We start from the raw sequence: 25,199 nt of genomic DNA on the forward strand, positions 1-25,199 counted from the left end.
GACATTCATACTTGTTATAGGCATCTTTTTCTCAGCCACCTCATTGGGCATTTTTCCTGTTGTGGCCTTGTATTTCTTATAAAATAAAAAACCCATATTTCTAAGTGCAAAATTCACTGAGATATTGTTTATTGAAAAGTCAAGGGGAATCTCAGAATTCAAAAAAATTTAATAAACTGTAACTGTAAAAAAAAAATGTTTCAAATTTTTTTTCTAGTTTGTACTTTAATATATGCTGTCTTTTCCTCATTTTCAGAAATTTTTTATTTCAAATATCTCAGCATACATTACACTTAGGAGCAGAATTCTTTGTGGGAAGGATTAAAACTTTGATAGGAAATTAGAGGACAGGGAAGGCTGTGCATAAAAAATGGTGTCTTTTATCTCAGTACACATACGGCTCCTACTAAAACAAATGACATATCCAAAATAGGTACATTATTTGGATACTTTTTAAATTCAAAGTATACTTCTATAACAGCCGGTTCAAAAAATAAAGGGTGCATAAGGACTTGACCTTATACCCTCTATGTTCTAAGTCATATGGAAAAGGGCTGGACAAATTGCAAGAAGACAGGACAACAGATGAACCGCAAATATTGTAAATTGGTATGTCTGTAATGTTAAACATCGAAGAAGGCATCCCTAAACAAGGTGGAACAATGAGATCTGAAAGATGGCTGAAGTCAACTGGATAGCAGAAACATCAGACAGAGAAAAATGGAAAAACTTAGGGAAGACCTACCGCCAGCGGTGGATTAACAATGGTTGATGATGTTGATTTCAATATATATCTGCATGCCAACTCAGGTTTTTTTTTTCATTTGCTATACATACTGGTTGCCATATTTTTTTTCTGTGGCAAAGCAAGGTTTCCAAATTTTTTCTCACCAAGGCTTTTTAGTTTATTTCAATGAACAGCAGTGAATTTAAAAGTTTGAAAATATGTATGACGGTTCGGAAACTTACTTGGAAAATTGAAGGCAAATTATCTGGATACTCAACTAAATTACACAAGGCTACTGAGTCTCGGCTATCAGTACATTCAGTTTCCAATGGATCCCTTTTCACTTTGTCACAATATGGATGAATACTTTCCCCTCTGAAAAAAAAAAGTTTCATAGTTCGGCAAAATTGAAGACATTAAAAAACACACACCAAATGTTCACCAAAGTTAACCAAATAATACAATATGCACATCTAGCATATCCAAGAATTTATGTAAACAATGCTCAACAAGTGGAAACACCATAGAAGTAGTTTAAATAGTATATCATTTAATCACATGTAGCAAAATTAAATAATTACATTGACATCTTTTATACTTTATTTGCTTCCTAATATAAACAGTAATAAATATTATATTATTCTTCATTACACTTAAATACAGCCCTTTAGAAATAATTATCCACTGAGTAAAATAATTATGGTCCATCGGTCCTTTGATAGATTAGTGTAGAAATGTATGGGAATGCTTATGGAAAGTTCATTCCATAAAAATTGAAGATATGCTTATAAATACCTTTTCATTACTAGTACTTCTTACTCCTTATCAGTACCTAATCATTTTAAAGCTGAATCAGCCCCAGACAGGACCTGTTTATGGCATGGGTAAACAGGACATGTGCCCAGGACCCGCTAATTTTTAGGGGCCTAAAAATCTGTCTTTTGTATTTTAGTCATTTACCTGTTTTTCATAGAATACAGTCAGAGAACAATTTGATAGAAGTATCGAATGTATGATACTACAATAAAAAGAAAAGCGACTAGAAGCAGGTTCCTTGATAATGGCAATACTGCTTCTGTAGATCTTTCTCCTAGAGAAAATTTTAGAGTAGCATGCCAGTTTCCATTATATGTTGCAAGTGACATCTAGAAAAAATGCTTATGAAAGAATTTTGGAAAATTTTTATTTCTTAAATTGCAAAACAGATGAAGTATTTTACAAAGCCTAAGTGTTCCAGCAACACTATAATACTGATTTGGATGATGATTTTCCTAAAGAATTTTAGCAGTTTTTACCAATTAAATTTTATAAAAGTTGCATAAACCTTATCATTAGAGAAACATTCCCAAATGTTGAGACTGCTCTAAAAACTTTTTTAAAACTATTCCCATAAGCATTTGTACAAGTAAGTGAAGTTTTCCCTCTTTTGAAAAGATTGAAGAGACTTCCCATGAAGCGTACTGTGTCAAGACAAACTTTCAGTACTTTCACTTGAAAGTGATATTACTTCAAATTTACAATACGACAATCTTATCAGAGACTTTGCAACACTGAAAGCAAGAAAAAAGCCAATTTGATTGTTTTGAAACACAAATTTGATTCTCCATCTTATTAAATAAATATCTCACAGCAATTCATGCTTTTCATTAATTTGTAAAGATGATGTGTTAATATAGTCTGTCATAATTGTTTATTAATTTTGATTCATGATTAATAACTATATGCTATTTTCATGGAAATATACACTAGTTGGAACAAAATAGATTCTTACTGCATCTTCGTGTTTCTTTATATTTTCATCATGCTTATTTTCAAAGTCTAAAATTATGAGTTTGTCTGTATATTTAATTTCTCATCTTGTTGAATTTTCAAAGGCAAAATTGAATACCTTGATGAAAGTGCAAAGTAAACTAATGCCATAGTATACATATAGGAATTGTTGCATGATGTCATGTCATTTTCACTTCAAAATATATAAGACAGATGGCAGCACCCATAGAACACAAACATTCATAACTCTGACAACATAATATCGAAGAGCCTATATAAGGGAGCCTCGAAATTAATGTTTAACCAGGGCCCAAACTTATGATGAGTAGACTCTGGCCGTTGATTGTAACCCATGGGCAACTAAAAATAAAATTAATCTCAAAAAGTGGACATTGAAAAAAAATAAGTTTAAAACATTAGCCCTCTGAAAAGAGCATGATTTAACAAAGCTAGACTCATATTTTCAAGAAGTTGAGTTGAACAGGCTGAAACTGCACTAATGAAATTAGCACAGTTTCCCTTACGTGTCTATATTTACTCTAGTTTACCATACCTAAAAAATTAATTTTTTTAAATCATATCATAAATTACTTAAAACTATAATTGAAATTGATTAAATCTTGAGTACTTTTATACCATTTCTTTCAAGATTAATAAAATAATAATTTTAACATTGTAAAAAGATCTCATTTTTTTTGTTGATTGGCATATATTGGTTTATTTTGTTGATATCTAAGCAAAGCAGATAATTGCATTGAGACCAGTTCTTTAAAATTTTCTGAAAAAACTTACACTGGTCATATGCTCTCTGTTAGCAGTCTGCAAAATGCTTATAATGCATTTGCCTACTTTCCAGAAATAACACTGTGGACCTTGAAAAAAAATTCTAAAAGAACACATGGTTGCTTTCAAACAATTAAAATCTGTTTCTTTGGGGCTTGCCATGCCTTTCGTAATTCTTTAAAAAAGCAATAAACAAATCATGTAAATGTCCATTCTAAAATCATCATGAGCTGATTAAATACTTATTTTTGTATCTGTCAACAATTGCCTGAAGTTTATGGCTTTCCAATGACAAATATATGCATGAAAAACTAGTTCAGCACACACACAACACGTTTTTACAATCTACAAAAATTAAGTGGATTCGATGGATATAAATATTATTTTCTAAATCTTTGGAGTTCAAATCAAAGTAAAAATGTCAAATATCTAAAGTTGTGCATCACATAAATGAAATATTTTAACATTAGAACATAGAGGAATCATGGCTGAATCCAAATGCTGTTTAAAATCAAGACAGCTGCATAAACAGGGTTCCACTGTAATTTAAAACATTTGTAAATGAATTCAATATCTTAATGGAATTACTTGGATCTTCTGGAGTCAATCCAATCTTTACAACTTTTGAATGCAAAATCACAGCCTAAATTTTTCCCCCATTTCAGAGGTTGAGCCATAGCATAATTTGGCATATACCATCTGTACAAAAGCAAATAGCACTAAATAAAATTATTTAAAAACAAATTTTACACATAAAATTTTTGCACTGAAAATACAGCATCAATAAATTACTGAATATTATAACTAGAGCCCGGATTATATGCATTTGCATATTTTGGCCTTTCTTAGGATTAATGCATATAAATGCATAAAATCAAAGAATTTTCAGTATAAGTGCATATTTTGAAGGTTTGTTTAAGCCCACTCAATTTCCTTCATAATTTTTCAAATAAATATTGTTCATGATACTTTCATAACATTAGTTTTTTTCCCTTAGGTGAAATTTAGTGAATTAACACATATTTATAAAGCATTTTACGAATATTAACCGTTTTATTGTAAGGCTATTTCTAGAGATATGTCAAAGTGGTATATATTTTTTTAGAAATAGTGTTGAAATTCTTTTGTTACTGGTATTTTCGTTATCGAGCAGGTACAACAAACTGAAAATTAAAAAATGCGTGAATAAAAATATGTAGAAGTTATTTGCATATGCAGGGTATACATATATATGAAGAAATATTTTTTTGTAAATCAATACATATGCATTTAAGAAATAGAAAAGATGCATTTTAAAAACACATCTTACTTTTTTTTGCATGGTGATTTTTTAATGCATATTTTCTCATCTTTAGTGCATATTTCGGAATTTTTGACTTTTTCAAGATTTTTAGTGCATATTCTGGAGTGTTTAATTCATATTTTGGCATTTTCAGTGCATATTTTGGCATTTTAAGAGCACATATTTGCATCTTCAGTGCATATTTTGGCATTTTCAGTGCATATTTTGGCATTTTAAGAGCACATATTTGCATCTTCAGTGCATATTTTGGCATTTTAAGAGCACATATTTGCATCTTCAGTGCATATTTTGGCATTTTAAGACCACATTTTTGCATTTTGAGTGCATATTATTGCATTTTTAAGTGCATATTTGCATATTTTTAGAGTATATTTTGCCACTTTTTAGTGCATATAATCCGGGCTCCAATTATAAAAATACAATCCAGGCACTAACATTATAAGGGTGGGAATTTATTAAAAATTTTAACTGGTTAATCAAATATTTTAAGGGATAAATCAAATTTTGATCTGTTATTTTTAAATAATAAATCAAGAGTACAGCATTAATAAGCGAATATTGGTAACTATATCAATAACAAATATTAGATATTACATATTATTGTATTTTGCACACAGATACAATGATTATTAACCTTCTGTAGGGGCCCCAATATGTTGACTGCCAAGTTTGGGCAACTTTATAACCTGCTATTAAATGGCCGTGCTGTGCCTGTCAGATCAAATGTGCTTGACAGACGGTTAAGAAAGATATGTATATTTACCTATATTTTGTTTACTATTCCGCTTATAATATGTTTTCGGTTGAATTGGCCCACCTCCACTATTTTTTCCTAAAGGTTGTTCCATCATTGTATTTTCTCCCCCACTCTCTCCCACTTCCCACCTGTTCATTCTTCTCTTGCTTTCTGGAGATATCAAGTCGAATCCTGGTCCTAAAGTTATCCACTCTCCCACAACTTCGCAAATACAAACCAGATCAAATTCCCTTTCTGGGGAATTCTAGTTAAATGGCTATTCTCAGTCAACTGACACTTTTCTCACAAAAACAGGACTCTTTCAGTATCCAACCAAACAGTTTATCTCAACGTTTAAGAACAGTTGAAGACAAATTTTTCCCCATTGAAGATCTCCAAAGACAGGTATCTGACCTTTCATCAGACTTTTCTGAATTTACACTAGTCTTGAAATCGCTGGTGCCGAGTGGCATTGTCCAAACAGTACTCTTATTGCAATATTTTCTCTTTATTTACCCCCTCCCCCTCACTCCAGATCTCCACTGTTTCATCGAATTGGAACCAATTTTAGATAGATTATATAATTCACACCTCTTAATCATAGCCGGTGACTGGAACCTACCCGGAATTGCCTGGCACAAAATGGAGTCCCTCTTGGGCAACCACTATATTAATAAGAGAGTTCTTTTTCTTTTCCTTCAGTTTAATCTCGTTCAAACTATTCTACAACCAACAAGAACCTAAAACCACTCTAGCTCTACATTAGACTTAATTGCTGTTTCAAATAAAATTCAGGTTTCAGATTTCTCAGATTTTGATGGCATTTCCGACCACAAAATTCCTTTTGTAAATTTTTCCCTCCATCACTCTCTCCCTTCCTTTAAATATGCTGCAAAACACAACTTTAACAAGGCCGACTTTCCCCATATGCAAAATATCCTTCACACCCATTTCCCAGATTTTATTTCATCATCTCCCTTAAATGATATTCATATTCTCTGGAGTAAATTCAAAGCTGTTATCAAAAAAATGCAAAGCCTCTGTTCCCAGCAAAAATACCTCTTCAAAATGTCTCTTTAATGCCTGGATCAATCCTGATATTATCCATTTAAAATGGAAAATTCGCCGAAATGTCTCCAAACTCAAATTCAATAACTCACTTCCTCTGAGAAATAAGATTTCAGCCTCTACATGTAACCTTGAAGATCTCATCTCTCACCAAAAAACAAATTACCTAACTAACTCCTTGCCTCAATACCTTAAAACTAACCCCTCAAAATTTTGGAATTTTCTTTGCCCTGAATCAACTGGCCCTTCTTCCCTTGAAATTGATAATATCTACCTTACTTCTCACCTTGATATCACCACAGAATTTAATCTGGCTTTTTCCTCTGCCTTTTCCTCTGATTCCACTCCCTCTCAGTACTCCTTTTCTGATTCATTATTCAACTCTAGTCCTGTGTTCACTAAAGTAGGCCTTCTGAATCTTTTAAAAAAATTGAAACACCACTCCACTGTCCCCGATGGGATCCCAAATCATATTCTTAAATTTTGCGCTGATGAAATTTTTAATTCTCTTCAATGTCTCATTAAACTCATCTAACTTGCCCTATGACTGGAAAATTAATAAGATTATCCCAACTCATAAATCAGGTTCTCTTTCAAATCCCCTCAATTTCAGACCAGTCGCTATCACCTCTACATGCTGCAAGCTTTTAGAGCACATAGTTTCCAAAGAAATCCGCTTAGACCTTGATTCAATAAACTTCTTTTTCCCTAATCTCAACATGGCTTTTAAACATCTTTATCAGTAACTATCCTATTAGCTGTTTTCATACATGATTTATAAAGCAGTATCAACAAAAGCGTCCAAACTGATATAATTTTCTTGGATTTTTCTAAAGCTTTTGACAGGGTGCTCAACAATAAACTTCTATTTAAACTCCAAAACCTTGGCCTATGTGTTTAACTGCTTAAATGGGTGGAAGCCTTCCTTACCAACCACAGTCGCAGTCAGTTTCTCTCCTTCAAGGACCAGAACTCCCCCATTTCTCCACGTTAAGTCTGGCATGCCCCAGGGTTTGGTCCTCTCGCCATTCGCAAAGGGGGGATTGGGGTTCTAACCCCTCTCCCATGAGCAAATATTATAGTGTTATTTTACAGGAAAAAATGTAAATCGCCTCAGAAGGAAAAAAAATCTGAACCCCCCTCAAGAAAATTCTGTGTACCCTACGCCTATGCCTCTTGCCGTTATTGATTTGTATAAACGATCTTCCTAATTCCATCAATTTCCATATCAGAGTCTTTGCAGACTATTGCGTCATCAACCACCCAGTGCACAACAAATCTGACCAATCATCTCTCTAAAGCAACCTCAACATTATAGCGGAATATAGTGCTCATCCTGGCAATTACCCCTTAACTCTTCAAAAACAGTTTTTACAAACTTACTTGCAAAAGACTTCCCCTCAATTCTTCTTACTCTATCAATAATTCTCTAATCAATGAGGTTTCTTATTATAAATATCTGGGTGTAATTATTTCTGCCGACCTCCATGTTGATTACGTCTTTCATTAAGTGTCTCCAAAAAATCTTTTTATTTTCTTCGTTGATACCTTAAAAACTCCACCCGTCACCCCAGACATCTCTGCTTCCAAACCTATATAATTCCTGTATTCTCATACGACTGTGAAATCTGGGACCCCCATGCTCTCTCCAATATAGACAAACTAGAATCTATTCAAAATAAATCTGCCCGCTTCATTTTAAACTGTTGGTCATCCTCTGTCTCCATTACTGAACTCAAGCGGCAACTCAACATCAACCGTCTCTTCTGTCAAACTTCCCTTGTATATTCGGCCAAGCAATATTGAATAAATAAAATCACTACACATTTACTTATTTCAGATACTCTCAAAGCAAATTGAAACAATATCCACTATGAGCAATCCACCAGACTGGCTTTTGGTGCACTTTTCAGCTGGATGATGAGGCTCTTCTTGAAGTCCACCAGAGCATAAATTAGTTCCTTGAGCACACACACATCTATTATTTATATAAATAATTTGATACTCTCACTAGTGCTAATATGTGCTTTTTTATAATCATGGATCAATGACGAGATGCTGGTTCATAAAGGCTCATAATTACATATTTTTTCCACCATCAGAACATTTGCTTTGCTATTTAAAATCAGCCAAAGTCTATCTATCTGTCCAATTTCAATATGTAGTGATAATATATAAAAATCTCATTTCATTAGGGTTATTTACTGATTTGCAATAAATGTTTCTCGCTTTATCATCCTTTCTGTCATTTTTTCTCTAGTCTAATAATTAAATATTTCCATGGATTTTAATATACATTAATGCATTTCATAACATACTGATAAATCTCATATACTTGCTATTTCCCTATGAACCATCAGTACTTTGTTGCCCCCACCGCCGCCATAGTGGTGGTCGGCTGAAGTTGGTTTTCTGTGGTTCCCAACTTCAAGGCGCGAATGCGAGCCGATCTCCCCGTTAAAAAGTCTCGCCACAGAGAGCAACAGGCCTACAAACAATACAAATATTCAGTCACTACACATCACTCATTTCACTTCTGAGATATAGATGGCAGCACTGAAAAATCATACACAACACTAGATACGCACTCAGACTGTTAGGTACACACACTTACACTTCCGGCACAACTCACTTGGTAGTAAATTGCCTAGGGCGATAGACCTGAGTTGTGCTTGGTTTAAAAAAAAAAAAGTACTTTGTTGCACTAGAAAAATTAATTGACGGTAATAGTAATGAGGAAATAATTTAATGTGAGGAAAATGTCAAAAAATGTGCAGAATAGGAAAGTATTTAAATAGATTGTATGCATTTGACATGAGACCAATGAATGGGTTGTCATCAGTGAAGGGGTATATTTTCCTGAAAATAAAGTCATTTTAATGGCTGCTACATGCACATAGACACTGATAAACTCAACCTAGTGCGCTTGATTACAAAATGAAGCCAGAGCCTACAGTGTTCATACATGTTTGTGATAATTCTGGATTAACCAACAATTATTTGAATGTACAGTAGAAACTAATAATTTGATTGCTTTTAATTTTTGTCAGGTTACTTTTTTTTCATTTCTGGCCTTCGATGAATTGTTTTTTACAGAAAATATATTTCATAAACTCATAAAAATACAAATTTGTAACCATACAAATACAAATTTGTATGAGTTCCGAGTTGATTCACGTTATAATCACTTGTTTTCTTACTTTTTTGCACCTTCAAGCTTAGGATAGTTTGCTTAAAAGACTAAAAACTGACAGGCATAATATGGACTATATAACAAAAATAACTTAAAAGCAGTGATTTTCATGCTGAATTCAATGTTTCTATTGAATATAAAACATGATACGAATACCAAAATATTGATTTTGTTGAAATACACCAGAAGTATAACCTTAAATACAGAATATGAGTATATATTATAGGCATATTGATTATGACAGGTTATTTGTTTACAAATTAACAGATGATATTCAGGAAATGGTTTAGAAATGAGCAGGAGCAATTAAGAACATGGCAAAAACAAAAGTGATGAAGGAACACAGGAAGTTCCAATTAATTAGTTGCTTTGTTCCTTAGATAATGTTTTGGAAAATTAGACCATTATAACCATGCAAGAGATTATGATTCTATGTAAAAATCTGACAAAATACAAATACACGACCACAACAGGCAAAATGCCCAGCGAGGTGGCTGAGAATAAGCCACCATGATAGGAAATAATTGAAATCTATGAAACAACAGCAAATAATCAATATGTTCTGATCAGTTCCTATGAAAGATATTTAAAGAATAAGTAAGGTGATTTATATAGGCTATAATAGTAATGATATGTAAATTAAATAAGTTATAGATTGAAACAAATTTCTATATATTGTTATGAATATACAGGGTGCATGGGTAACCAGGTGTATGGCATTTTACTGGCGAACCATTAATCCTACATGCATGCTTCCAATTAGAAAAAGTATCCAAATAACATGTAGTACTCCGATGAGTCATTCATGTTGCAATGCGTTCTATAGTTATTAAAATGAAAAATTTAACTTTTTTATACCGTCTCAGTGTGCCCAAAAACCCAATTAGAAATAGAATGCCCTAACTCTCCTGATGCCAACTAACAAAATCCACATTTCTAAGTGCAACATTCACCGCGATATTAAAATTGAGAAAATGAAGGAAAGTCTGAAAAAAACAGCATTAAATGCAAGAAAACTGTTTTACCTGCATTTAATACTACTTCTTCTCAAATTTCCTCTACTTTTCAAATTCAAATAACTCTCAGTGAATATTGCACTTAGAAAAGTGGAATCTTTTAGTTGGCATCAGGAGAGATAGGGCAACAACTTTCTAATTGGGTTTTTGGGCACATGGGGACGGCATAAGAAGTTAAATTTTTATTTCAATGACTATACAACCCCTTGCAACACGAATGGCATATCTGAGTACTATACCTTATTTGGATACATCTAGGATCAACGGTTTGCTAGTAAAATGCCATACATCCTACCTATGCACACTGTATACTTTGCTTTATTAATGATATTTGTGAAGAAAATATGAGTTAATAGAAACAAACACAATAAATCAATGAGGCAATTACAGAAATATATTACTGCTTTATATGATGAAAATTTGTGAAATGAACAAAACTTTTCCATAATGTGGAAAATTCTCAAATCTAGAATTATCAAATTCCCATCGAGAAGTCCAGATTATATATGTATACAGAGTTTCTACAGTAATAAAAAGTGCATTGAAAATAACGTAAAGAAATTTTGACTTTAGCATTGATTTGCTAATAATAGTAGAGGTTATGGAACTGTTATTTTTTACTTCTATTTTTTTTATGCAATTTATTTTCTTATTAAGGAAACTATTTTTTATTTTTTTCCTTAATCCTTTGACATATTGTTGGAAAAAAAAAAGTGATCTTACCCAGTATCTTCCATTAATGCAAGAGTAATTGTTGAATATACAGGATTTTGAGTATGAGTACCAGTCATAGCTTCATTCTAGAGATAGAGAATGAAATTTAAATAGATATTGTATTCATTCGATAATAAGAAGAGGTTGTCTTCTTGAATTTTTACTCTAAAATGGGATTAAAGGAAAGGAAAAAAATCTCTATATTCTGATGCAAACTCTGTTTCCCCCCCCCCTTGTATTTGGACCATTAAATACATTCTTAATAGTGAAGGATACTCATATATTCTTTGTTGGGGGGGGGGTGAGTAAATTCACAATTGTGATTGCGACAATGCAGCAGAAATACAGGACATCCTGTAAGTGCTAGCATGGTTTATCTCATCAACCATCTGTCATAAAGGTATGATTCCAATTTAAAAAATGCTCAACAGGTGTTCAAAAATTACCCTGTACCAGTTTTGAGAGTAAAAATACAGTGTAAAAAAATAAAAATCTAAATTCTTATACGGTTCCCCCTGTGCTCCAACTTCCAGTTAGAAAGTTGTTGCGTTGTCTCTCTTGATGCAAATAAAAAAAACATGTTTCTAAGTGATACAGATTCACAGAGATATTTGAATTCAAAAAACTGAGGAAATTTGGGAAAGAACAGCATTAAATGCAGAAAAGCCGTTTTACCTGCATTTAATGCTGTTCTTTCCCAAATTTCCTCTGTTTTTCAAATTCTAATATCACTGCAAATATTACACTTAGAAACATGAAATTTTGTTATTGGCATCAGGAGAGACAGTGCAACAACTTTCTAACTGGAAGTTGCAGCACATGGGGACCATATAGAAATTTAGATTTTTTATTTTGTTGCACACTGTATTTTCACTCTCAAAACTGGTACAAGGTATGGACGGTTGATGAGATAAAGTCTGTGCTCCCACTTACAGGACACCCTGTATATGAAATGCATGGCAATGAAACTGTAGCTCTTACAGCTGGCAGGCTCAAAACTGTTAAGTTGGCCAAGTGTTTTATCTAGGTTTCAGAATTGCAAAAACTATGGCCATTTGCAGAGCATCAAAAAATATAAGGCTTATAAAAACAACACTAGAACATAAGTGAATGAATCTGATTTAATATACACAATCATGGAATTATTAATGCTACTGAACCTTACAGTGGCTAAGTCAGTTTTCTGTGGTTCCCAACGTCGAGGAGCGAATGCGAGCCAATCTCCCTATTAAAAAGTCTTGCCACAGAGAGCAACAGGCCTATAACAATACAATTATTCAATCATTACACAGAAACAAACTTCACGTCAGGTTCACTACACATACACACGCATTCCAACATGTACCAATTCGTTAGAAGTTCCACAGAGGAATATGGAAGAGGTGCATGTCTGGCCCAGCAGTAGTATTAGTAGTGGCTAAATCATGACTCCACTGTAAGGCCATGGCCAGTTTCTGAATGGTGAACAATGAAATATGCCAATTCAGTGTAAAGGATCAGAAAGTGTACAGTGTGTTTTCAGCTAATTATTTAACCAACTGATGGATCTACACGTAAAAATACATGTGAAAAAATCCTTTCCAAAATGGTTCTGCATGTAAAAACATGAGGCAGAATATCTGCTTGTAAATGGCTCTGGATGTATATTACCGTTTCTCCTTCCCCCTTAACATCTTAATTAAAACATGACAAGGATGGCTCAGCATAAGCCTCTCCCCTTTCTTTACTCAAACACTCAGGGATTAAGCCCCCCAGTACTGTGCAAGAGAAGTGTTATTAGAATTGCTGTAACCACATTGCGTCTGTGGTGAACTTGAAAAGTCAATCATGTTTTGCAGAATCAGAATCGTGAAAAAAAAGAAGAAAAAAGTATATCTTCAGTATTTTGCAAATCCAGGGGATTTTGAGGAAGAAAAGATATGTTTTCTCTTTCACTCTTTTCTTTTTTTATATTATACAAATATCTCCCAGATTTCAAGAAAGACTCGTTTTGATATTCTTATGTATCTATTATACTTGAATGTACGGAATTCTTTTTATTTTGCTTTTGCGAAGCAAAATCTGACACTATACGATATCAACCGTAGTACAAATGAATGTCGAATACTGCAATTGTGACATTCTAGCTTTTTCAGAGTACTCCACTCCCATCAGAGCAAATAATTCTCAGAATTTCTAGCGCCAGCCATTGTAGGTAACTTTTGATGATATTAAAAAATATCACTTTTACTGGCAATTATGCATAATCACCATTTCATATTGATAAAGAGGTCCCATCGCCATGGAAAGTTTTCTTATTTAGATCAGTAACACTCAACTTGGGGCCATATGGGCCTCTTGCAGTTCTGGGATATTTTAAGGCAGCCAAGGGTGAAAATCAGATGAAAGGGGAACTACGACAAGTGGTAAAGGGGCCACAGAGAGCTGTGAAGAAATAAAGCTTTCAAATGAAATAAGTTAGGAAAAATCTGACTACTTTTCACAATCCAGCAGAGATATTCATAGAACCAGGGTCATACTTACCCATGGGAGCAAGATCCGGGGCATCATATCGTGACCTACACGATGTGATCTAATGCAATAATTTTTGAATGTAAATTTAATTATGTAAGTTGTCACTTCCAGCTAAGCATGGGGCCCTCAGAACATCACTTTGTCCAACGACACATGATGTTGAGACGGCCATGCATAAAAACCCCTAGCAAGAAGGAAGCTTACTGAAATCTAGCCCAGGATAGGAGCGGAACCAGGGTTATAATGTATTGGGAGGCTCTATCATTGTGTAGGTTCGTTAGTCATCCCTTATTTTACAAAGACCTATTTTTCCCATATAATTCGGAATTTGAGAGGGATGATCACACACCTGGATTCACACCGGGCCCAGTGTTCCAGAGATTGATCTTATTTATAAAACTTTTGAAATGTATAAACTTAGTTTTGATTTAATTTAATTCGGTAAGTAGGAAGGGTTGGACTCTTAAATGATGGGGGGGGGGAGCATATAAGATGGGGCTACTAGAAAAAAAATTGTCTAAAGAGCCCATTTGTTGAAAAAGTTTGAGAAACACCGATTTAAATGACCTTACTTATGAGCCTGAGTCTTAACCGAGTACAATGAACTCTTATTTAAACATAGGTGTGCGCACAGAATTTTCTCGAGGGGGGAAGGGTTTACATTTTTTCTTCTTCTGAAGGCGGGGAGGGGTTTAAGTTTTTCATGAAAACAACACTATAATTTTGGCTTGGGGGGTTAGTACTTCCCCCCCCCCCCTGCGTACACCTATAGATTTAACAAATGTTTTGAACATCACCAAAATAACTCCTTTAATAATTTATTCCTATTTGACGAATTTTGCAATCGGACATCAATATAACAAACTCCTATTTAACAAATTTTACCATCTTACCCTGATATAGGGTATCATGCATAACCACCGGTGAAAAAGATATGTTTCAAGTATCTATCATATTTGCCTGCTACACTTTAGAACTATATATGGGCCTAATCACCGGTAAAATTGGAATTTTTTTATCATTTATAAAACTTTCCAATGATCCTTGGATTTTATGCTTAATCACAGGGAAAAAAAATATAATGAAATTTATCAAAGGAACCTGTGATGGGCGGGGGTTAACAGGCAAAGGGCAACAAGTTCAAAGGGGCAGTAAATTTATGGCATGAGTGATCAAGAAAATGAGATTAAACTGCGAGAAAAGGGACAAAACCATAAATCTGTCTCTACCTACAGAGCAGGGGCCAGGTGAGTGACCGAAAGACCTAGAGAGTATGAAAGCATGTCAGTGACGTGCAGGGGCGTAGCCAGAAATTTTGTTCGGGAGGGGACCAAAGTGACAGAACAATGGATTTGGCCATCTTTTTCCCTTTTTTCGGTCATTTTCTCACATTTCGGGGGGGGGGGGGACCAGACCCCCAAGTCCCCCCCCCCGGCTACGCCCTTGGTGACGTGACTACAAGAGTCAAGAGTGACTCCAGAGAGTGTACTTGTGAGTGTACGTTAGTAGGGCTGCAAATAGGGGGGGGGGGAACTGGCAGGGCTGGTGTCTTGAGCACTGAACCAGAAAGGGCACCAAATTCACCCTTTAATTGCTGCTTCTACAAGCAAAAGGTGCCAAAATCCCGGTTGCCTTGAGTGACAAAGTATCTAGTTGCGACCCTGTACGTGAGAGTGTACAGTGTGAAAGCATGTGAGAAACACCAAACGGGTATGCTCAAAAACAAGGGGCTACGTCTGTGTGGGACCAAAAAGCATACACCCCAAGGGTGGTGGTGCTGACAGGGCTCCTTTCTTTTTGCCTGGAATGATTCTTACCATTTTTGTTTTTTCACACTAGAAATTCCCTATAGAGGGTCCCGTGGAATGTCTGGTCTGGGGCCCTGCAAAATGGGGAAGCATGCATAAGAATTACCTAGACAGTTTGCAAACATATAAGTGATCAAAATAGTGTTTAAGTAAAGTACAGATCTGAATGACATAAACGGTGAGGAGCCAGGTGAATGAGTGAGCAAGAGAATGACCTGAGAAGCATGTAAATATGGGATTGATTTTCATAAGAAACGTTACTGAGGTACCAAACGAGTGAATAAAAGAACAAAAGTTACCTAGAGAGCAAGGGAGACTAGGCGAGTGTTTGATCAAGAGAATGACGGAGAGTGTACAAGTATGTGAGTGACCGAAACTGAGGCTTAGAAAGTGAGAAACGAGGTCAGTGAGTGACCAGGGCATAACTAGGCTGGGACAACCAGAGCACTATCCCTGGGCCTCGAGCCGAATGGGGGCTCAACAAAAGTTAAAGTTTGTTTTGCATAATAATAACCCTTTCAAGAGATGCCCCAAGGTTTTTGCCCCAGGGCCCCAATAACGCACACTACGGCCCTGTGAGTGACCAATTAAAAGATTGACCAAGTGGGTATGTAAGCACGTGAGCAACTAAAATAGTAATTTGGAGAGAAAGATACATATGCAGGGCCACAACTAGGGGGTGCAGGCGGATCTGGTGCCCCAGGTGCCGGATCAGAGGGGGCGCAAATTTCTCTCTCTAACCTATCCTTGAACATTACGAGGGGGCACCAAAATGCATGCGTGCCCCAGCAGACCAATCATCTAGTTGTGCTGCCCTGTGCATATGTACAGGGGAGGGTGGACAAGTGGGCTGTAGCCAAGTGCGGCGAATTTCTGGAATCTCTCTCTCTCTCACAGTGGTTAAGAAAATTAAACTGGAATGAGTAAACAACGGCAAAATCGTGAAGCTCCTCTGAACATTTTTTTCCTGAGACAATGCTTGATGTTTTTACTTATTTATTGAATTTATTCCCCCCAAACTTAAACATATTGGTACAAAAAAAGGTATTGAAAAAGGTACTTCTGTTAACAATTAATGCTATTATTGCTTCAACATTTTAGGAATAAAGACTTTTTTCTGCTTGAAATGAATAAAATATTACTAATTGCATTATAAATGCAAATATTACGTTTATGCCGTAAATAAAATAAACATGCTAGACGTCAAAGTTTCAATTAGTGCCCTACAGCTCTCCTTCAGAGCAGACATGAAATATTTACCAGAAAAGAGTGAAAAATATGTGAAGAAAGGAGTAAAAAAAAGATGGGATCGGCAAAAGACCTAATACAATGAGAATATGTTGTTCTAAGACAATATAGCGGACATCTCTGTCACGATCTGGGCAGTACAAAGCAATCAACCTCACAAAGAAGCCTTGATTTCCTGCTGTGCATACGGGAGGGGGGAAGGAAAAATAGCTAGAATCTTTTGGAAGTTTTTTCATTCTGGAGACCAAGCATTTTTGAAGTGGTTTTGTGTCAACTCCTTGAACCACCAGTCGGTTAATAGAATGAAATGGTGATGGTATAATTCACATCATTGAAAATAGCTGTAAAATATATAGCTGTATAGTATCTGCAATATTTTTCATATTGTAAATGATAGTCAATGGTATCTACAATGACGATATAATGAAATTGCAACTGACTACTGGTTTTTAGATCTGGCCATTCATGATTTTCAATGAATTAATTTCCAAAGTTCTCTAGGACTTTCACGTATCCTGTTGTGAAATAAATCTGCTAACTCATGAACAATGACTTTAGAAATGCAGGCATTTCTTCATGGGTATTATATTGCAGAAACCATATCCCATGAATATGGTGATATTGATATACACTTTGAAACTATAAATTTTTCTACTCAAATGATAGAACTGCTCACTTCAAAAAGCCTCTTCTCCCAATGAGTCAGAACTGTTCCATCTTCACCTTGGTCTTCCAACTCTGCACCTTCCAGATAGGCACAGTTGAAATGCCTTCGAACTTCTTTCTAAATTTATGAAATTTTTATAAATATGAGATTCAAAGGACAGGCATCTTCAGTGTCAGTCTATAAGTTGTGCAGTTTGAGTGATAGATAGACTTGAAGTGGTTAAAATAGTTTTTCATAATAAAAATTAATGTTAGAATACAGTTTTAAACTTCAGAAATCACAGAACAATTATATCATAATAAACAAATTTAGTGCAACATACAAAATTTTATATGAAACGAAATTCAAAAGTTTATTGGTATAACCTTCTTTCAGGTTCAATTTTTTCTCTGGTTTTGCCATCAAAAAAATGTCAGTTCTTTTATCAAAGTTGTTTTTGTGATCAGGTATTTTATTTAACATACTAGTATAATAAAAATATAATTTTGCCTGAAAAAGTATTTGAGAAAAAACATTTCCTGACAGAGGTGGCTATACTGCTTAATTTTTCAGTATTCGAGTCATAACATTTAGATTTTACTCTGTGGTCATCTCTCTCGTTGCGGTTTCTGTTGTAACACTGCATAAGATTCTGATGAAAACTGAAAGATTGTATGAGTTTTATCACAAAGATATTTTTACTTCAATTAATGATTTAAAAATTCATCACACAAAGGACTGAAATTGTGGAAATAATTAGATGTAATAAAATAATTAGGATGTAAATACAAATACAAGGCCACAACAGGCAAAATGCCCAATGAGGTGGCTGAGAAAAAGATGCCCATAACAAGTATGGATGTCATATATTACTAAAATACAGCAACCCAACTAAAAATGCAATCACAAAAATTATAAACAATATATATATATACATGATAAAATATTATACAATGCCCATAAAATGTGTTTATGGTTGTAATATTCTAAGTATAGATAGCTTCTTGATTTACCCCAATATGTTTATCGTATTTCTTTTTAAACATGTCAATTGTGTTAGAATTTACTACCTCTGAGGGGTGAGCTATTCAATTTATTAACAACCCTATTAGAGCAAAATTCTCTGCAACACCATAACCTAGAATTGTCCCTTACCAAATGATACTGGTACCCCCTTATAAAAGCAGTTGATTGATGGCAAACTAATAAATCATGCGCCATCTTATCCATACCATTGAAAATTTTGAACACTTTGATCATATCTCCCAACATCTGCATCAATCCAATGTAAATATATTCAAAAAATGAAGTCTTTCTTCATAACTCAATCCCTGTGTGCCAACAAGGACATGCGTAGCTCTTCTCTACACCCCTTCAACCAAGTTACATCACTCTGTAGGTATGGGCTCCAAAACAGCATACTCCAGTGCAGGATGAACTAGGCTTCAAAAAAGCGGAAGAATGACTTTAGGAGATCATGAAAACACCTTTTTGAAAATAAAACTAAGCATTCTGTTCGCTTTTTTTGCTACCGCTGAACAATGTTCAGGAAACCTAAGCTTCTCATCAATAAGAATTCCCAAATCGGTGATCCTTGTTGCATCCAGGAGAGAGACACCATTCAACTCATAAGAGAACCGTGGGTTGTTTGAACAAAAATGAGCAACCATGCACTTGTCGACACTGAACGTCATGCTCGATTCATTTGCCCATGCTGCAATCCTGTTTAAGGTGGTCTGGAACAATTCCCTATTGCTTTGATTCCCAACTACCACCCATCCAATTTGCTTCATGTCATCTGTGAATTTGCTAACAATCCCATCGATACCCTGATCTATATATCTGTGCGACTGGCCCCAACAATTCATTAGCACATTCCCTGAGGACCCTGGGATAGATATCATCTGGTCCTTGCTTGCACATACATTTTTTAGAAGATTCAGGACCTCCACGTCTTCCACTTGAATATCGTTGAGGATTTTATTACCCCATGCAACATCCGTATATCGAATATCATTATCTCCATTAAAAAGCGACGCGAAAAAGTCACTGAAAGCACTACACATGTCTACATTGCTCTCTAACCTAGACCCTCCTATCGAGAGGGGGCCAACTGTCCCCTTACATTCATTATTGACGCATCTAAAAAATGATTTTGGGTCGGAGTAAATGTTGTCTGCCAACCTAGACTCAACTTATTTTTTACTATCCCTTATCACTTTCTTCAACTTCTTTATTTTATCAGTAAACAATGAAAGATCAGCTTGTCCACTTTTATATTCTCTGAATACTCTATTCTTTTCAAGGTAAAGATTATGCATGCTATCCGTGAACCCCAGAGGAGCGTTGTACAAACACACTTTTTTCAAACAAAAGGAATAACATCATGTAAAACAGAAGATAGCTTTGTACTAAATTCTTCCCATTGACTTATTAACCCAACTGATTCCAACCGATCTTTGAAAACCTCTGCTAATCTTTCTCTCAAAACATTAAAGTTAGTTGTTTGAAAACAAGGAACCAGTCTTTTGTTATAAACCTTACCCGAAGAAAACTTGGAGAAAACTGATGACACAATGATTCATTGGAAGAAAACTCACCCGCATAGAAACATGCTCAACAAGTTCCTCGGAACTAGTGAGAACTAAATACAAAATAGCAGTACCTCCAGTAGCTTCTGACACATGCTGATACAAAACATTATCGAGCACCAAATTAAGAAAGTCCCGTACATATTGATCTCTAGCTGAAAGATTCTCCTAATCCATACCTGGGTAATTGAAATCCCCTGGTATGATAACAATCTTATGCTTACACATGTAGGAAATTTCATCATGAAGTTTGATGATGTAGTTTGGATCTAATATAATAATTTTTCCAAATATATATAATAATTTGGAAATAACATAATAATTTGGAAATAATATAATCATTTGGAAATAATATAATCATTTGGAAATAATATAATCATTTGGAAATAATATAATCATTTGGAAATAATATAATAAAGATATTAACAGATGATAAAATAGATGTACAACTGTTGATGTACAGAGCTTGACAACAATGTTTATGCTAAAAAGTAATCTTTGAAATTTGATTATGTAAATATCAGAGTGATTATGAATATGAGGTAAGAATTTTTTTAATGAATTTCATAAAAATTTCCTTATTTTTATCTGTTATGAAATTCATACATATTTCCTTCATTCCACTATTTTTCTTAGTGTCATGAGTTCTTATATAATTACTTTTTTTTCCTAATTTAAATAAAAAATTCATTGCATTCTAACTAAATTTCACTCTTTGATATTCATTTTATTCTGGCACTTACAACAACACGAGGAGTAACAACTACTTTGACAGTTTTCTTGGTGCTGCCTCCTCTTACTGTCCAATTTCTTCTTTCTACATCTCGGATGACCCTATCACTCCATTGGTGGGCTTGTATGCTGATAAAGATTAATAACAATGATAAAAAGTGCTGTGTATAATTACATTAGTCTACAAGTTTTTCCAAACATGGAAAAATTTAGCTGCTCTTAATTAATTTTTTGGGTGCTGATTCCAAATCTGACCTTAAAAAATGGCCATGACGTCTAGTTTTTTTTGTTACATGGTATTTAATTTTGAAAATCTTTCAAAATGTACATATTTAAACCCTACATGTGAAATAATGCTAGAAATCATATTTATATTTTTTGCTATCTAATACTTGGGGAATGGCAACACAGGTTTTATGTTTATGTACAACCCTTTAGTCAAAAAATGAGTCTACGTCAATGTCAAAGAAACATTAATGTTCCAAATAAGTTTTGCTATATGTTTTGCTGCCACCACTTCACATTAATTGGGGATGATCAGAGGTGTACACAGGGGGCATGGGGACTTGTGTCCCTCCCAAGATGAATAAAAATTAAAAATATTTAATATTTTTGGAAAAATAAAATATTGATAGACTAAATTTGAAAGACTAATAAAGTACCTTTATCAGCTATTTTAATAAATTTACATTAGCGTATCTATTTTTGAAGGTTAGTAACTAAAAATTCATCTGGAAAAAAATTCTTGGGAACCACCTCCCAAACTATTAAAATCGATCCTGACTCCTCTTAAGTTGATCCTGTGTACGTTCCTGGGGCTGATGGAAAACATTATGAAGATTATGGACAAATCTGGTCTGGGTTTCTTGCATCAAAAATAAGTTTTTTCCGAAATTAAATGGGACAGAAATAAAAGGAGTATTTGTAAGTTATCAAATAAGGAAACTATTGAGTGATTGTTTTTCACATAGAACTCGCTGCATGGCAATCATTCACATCTGCAATGCAGGGGTTTCTAGGGAACTAAGGCAGGTGGGACCCTTCAATGATGAGTAACTACTGTTGTTTTTTGCAGAAAGAAAACAATAGTAGTTACATAAGAGAAAAAAGTGAATTACTGGAAAAATGAGCATAAATTTCATCTTGTGTACATGCGTGTGTATTCTATTTATATTGTATGTATAAGGGAAAAAAATTGTTTTTGCTATTTCATTGATCATTTTTGTCGCACCACGGTCATTCTCTGCACACAAAGGCTAATTAAGACTGGGATCTACAATTTATTGCCGAATCCGAATGGCAGCCTTGTTTTTTTTATACTCATCGAGAGGTTGGTGAGCTAACTCCTTGATGGGGGACTCCCTGCAGTAGCAATCTTTTTCTGTGGTCATATCACCGTTTCTGTTGTACTCCTGTATCAGGAAAGTTTCTGACAAGGACAAACCGGGTATCGGACTCGCGACACCACTAAACATCCTTTGGTACTTCAGGCAAGTATCTTATTGACCTGGGCTACCGTACCTTTTTGCTATTTCATATATAACGATATATGAATATGATAAAATAACTATTGCAATAAATGTATCATAATTTGTTATTAAGAATATGCTAATTATCTCCATTTTCAAGATGTGTAAGTTTTTCGTTATTTATATGTATTTAAAAAAATGACCATCATGCATACAAAAAAAACTGTACATAATGGAGATTTTTTACATTCATATTTCAACTCAGCACCCAAAAGTTAGTCAAAAAAACTTATTTCACTCATGTTATCCAAAAAAGTTAACATGAGTGAAATAAGTTTTTTGATACTGTGATGTGAATGATAACAATTGTTGACCATTGTTATCATTCACATCACAGTATCAAATTATACAGGGTGATGCTTTAAGTCCCTTGGCTGCAAATTACTGCCAATCTGTTGATCCTAGAGGCATACTTCCAATTAGAAAAAGTATTCAAATAACGTGTATAGACTTCAGATATGTCATTCATATAGCAAGGGGTTGTGTAGTCATTGAATAAAAAAACTCTCTCCTGAGGTTAACAACAACAAAAAAAATTCCATGTTCCTAAATTCAGTATTTTCAGAGATATTTGAATTTAAAAAATGTTAAAAATAAGGTAAAAAAACAGCATAACAAGTTTTTCCTTAGTTTATATGTGATTCTTTCCTTCATTTCCACCAGTTTTTCAATTCAAATATCTCAGTGAATATTGACTTAGAAAAGTGTATTTTTTTGTTGGCTTCAGGAGAGGCAAGAAAACAACTTTCTAATTAGGTTTTTAGGACAGTGTGTCCATATAAAAGTTATTCTTTTTATTTTCATAACTACACAACCTATGATGTATCTGAAGTTTACAGATTTATTTGGATACTTTTTCTAATTGGAAGTATTCCTCTAGGATGAATGGTTTGCCAGTAATTTGTGGCCAGGGGACTTAAAGCATCACCCTCTATATTTGTAAGTAGGTGTGAAAAGAGAAACTAATTTGTTTTATTCAAATAAACCTTAAAATTGACAATGGCATTCTCACATTTATCTTTTCTCTTTCATAATTTTTAACACCTTGGAAATATTTTGTCCCCCTCGGACAATTTTCATTCCTTAATTTAACTTACAGTGAAAAGCAACCACAAACCTATATTCAAAGTTCAAAATTTACAATTAACAAATATATTAATAAATTATTTTAAGGACTGGAATACATTTAGTCCTATGAGTGTGAGAATGTAGGAGTTTTAATTGAGGTATTCTTCAAAAATAATCAAAATCAATTTTGGCATATACAACTTGTCATAAGAGATGAGATGTATGCAAAATATGTATGTATTTTAACAAACATTAATGCATGAGTTTGATCATGTGTACTCAAGCACAGTGAAGCTACAGCATTCCCTGAATTAGCTGGCCACAAGCCCTTGAGCTGGTTAAGAGAGCCATGGATTCAATATATGATGGTAAGTATTGTGTTAATCTTTCAATGCATGAATTTTCATTTTATATAATTTAAAATTTACCAATAGTACAAGTGGAACATAAAAAATAATTGATAATAAGTTGATTGGAGATTATCAGCTAAATGGTGCATTGAATGGTATAAGTCATGAAAAGAAAATTAATTATTTAAATCAAACAGAAAAACCAACATACAAAATCAAAGTCTCTTTTGGGAAATAAAAACAAAATTTATAATGTAAATATGAGACACAAATTAGTATAAAAAAATGCAAAGGTATAATTACATTTTATTTATAGTTGGCTTTCTATTTTTGCCTCTAGGTGTAAGAGGATTTCCATTCCTGTCACGAAAGTATGCATACAAGCTGACAGAAAATCCCTTAACAAGAAGATGAGAAAAACTGTTAGATTAAATCAAATGTATTGCTTAAAAATATAACATGAACCCTTAAACTGCACAAATAGTCTGAAATATAGCTCTCTATACATACAATAGAAAAATTTTAAATATTTTCCGTATACTGCAAATTATCAATAAGCGATTATACAGCCTACTAGTAATGGAAGCTGTTTAAGAGTTTAATTAATATAAGCTTCCTTTTTTATCATTATTTTATATATATAAAATAAACAGAACAATAAACTTACCAGTGCATGCAATATTTCATGCTTGACTGTGGACAAAAGTGTATCTAAATCTTGTGGTTTTGTAGAAATAGAATTAGGACACAAATTAGCATGACCTGCAATTGGCCTGAGAAAATTTAACCAATTAAATGAAACTCGCATGACATAAAATGTGAAACAAAAATTAAAAAACCATGACTGAATAAATAACTTGTACTTTCAAAAGCTTTAATAAAAATAAAATTCATGAATTTAAAGTTTGAATGAGCACTGCAGATGAAATAGCAAGCTTGAAAAAGAATGAAATAAACATAAATTGATATTATCATACTAGCACCCAATTGAAAGAAATGTGTCACTTCTATCAGCACACAGGACAGAGTTACAATAAACAAAGCAATATCTTAATAGCCCACATTTTTGATTGTCTTCATTTCAATAATTTTATATCCTTATTTTGAACCCTAACAAATTTATCTGTTCAGTTTTATCTTCTCATAAGGAAGATAATTGATGATTTAAATAAAAACTACACACACACAGTTTTTTAGCATTATATTTTTGAACAGAAGGCAAAAAAAGAAAAAAAAATCACATAACATTACAAATTTTTATTTCAAGAGCTGAATGAGATGAAAACCAGTCTCAAACGGAATCAAAATACAGTCTGTTCAATGATTAGTGCTTTGATTTGCATCTTTATAAAACGAAAATCTGTTTAAAATGGAGCATTATTTCAGTCTCTTCATGCTCCATC

The 25,199-nt window shown here is 33.9% G+C and overlaps 1 protein-coding gene across 1 annotated transcript in view; it reads right to left on the reverse strand.

The window, feature by feature from the left end:
- Invadolysin (leishmanolysin-like peptidase, invadolysin) overlaps positions 1-25,199 on the reverse strand; it is a 294,325-nt gene that overhangs the window by 18,063 nt on the left and 251,063 nt on the right. The window contains exons 7-13 of the mRNA XM_089246808.1: positions 24,464-24,569; positions 24,100-24,194; positions 20,861-20,978; positions 17,557-17,664; positions 11,320-11,396; positions 3,869-3,979; positions 970-1,102 (exon numbers count right to left, since the gene is read on the reverse strand). Coding sequence (XP_089102934.1) covers positions 970-1,102; positions 3,869-3,979; positions 11,320-11,396; positions 17,557-17,664; positions 20,861-20,978; positions 24,100-24,194; positions 24,464-24,569 — 748 coding nt within the window. The remainder of the gene's footprint in view (positions 1-969; positions 1,103-3,868; positions 3,980-11,319; positions 11,397-17,556; positions 17,665-20,860; positions 20,979-24,099; positions 24,195-24,463; positions 24,570-25,199) is intronic.

The sequence above is a fragment of the Pholcus phalangioides genome, unplaced genomic scaffold (assembly GCF_987345545.1).
Source record: "Pholcus phalangioides strain wild (caught in Gottingen) unplaced genomic scaffold, Ppha-v1.0 ptg000017l_1, whole genome shotgun sequence".
Classification (NCBI taxonomy): Eukaryota; Metazoa; Arthropoda; class Arachnida; order Araneae; family Pholcidae; genus Pholcus; species Pholcus phalangioides.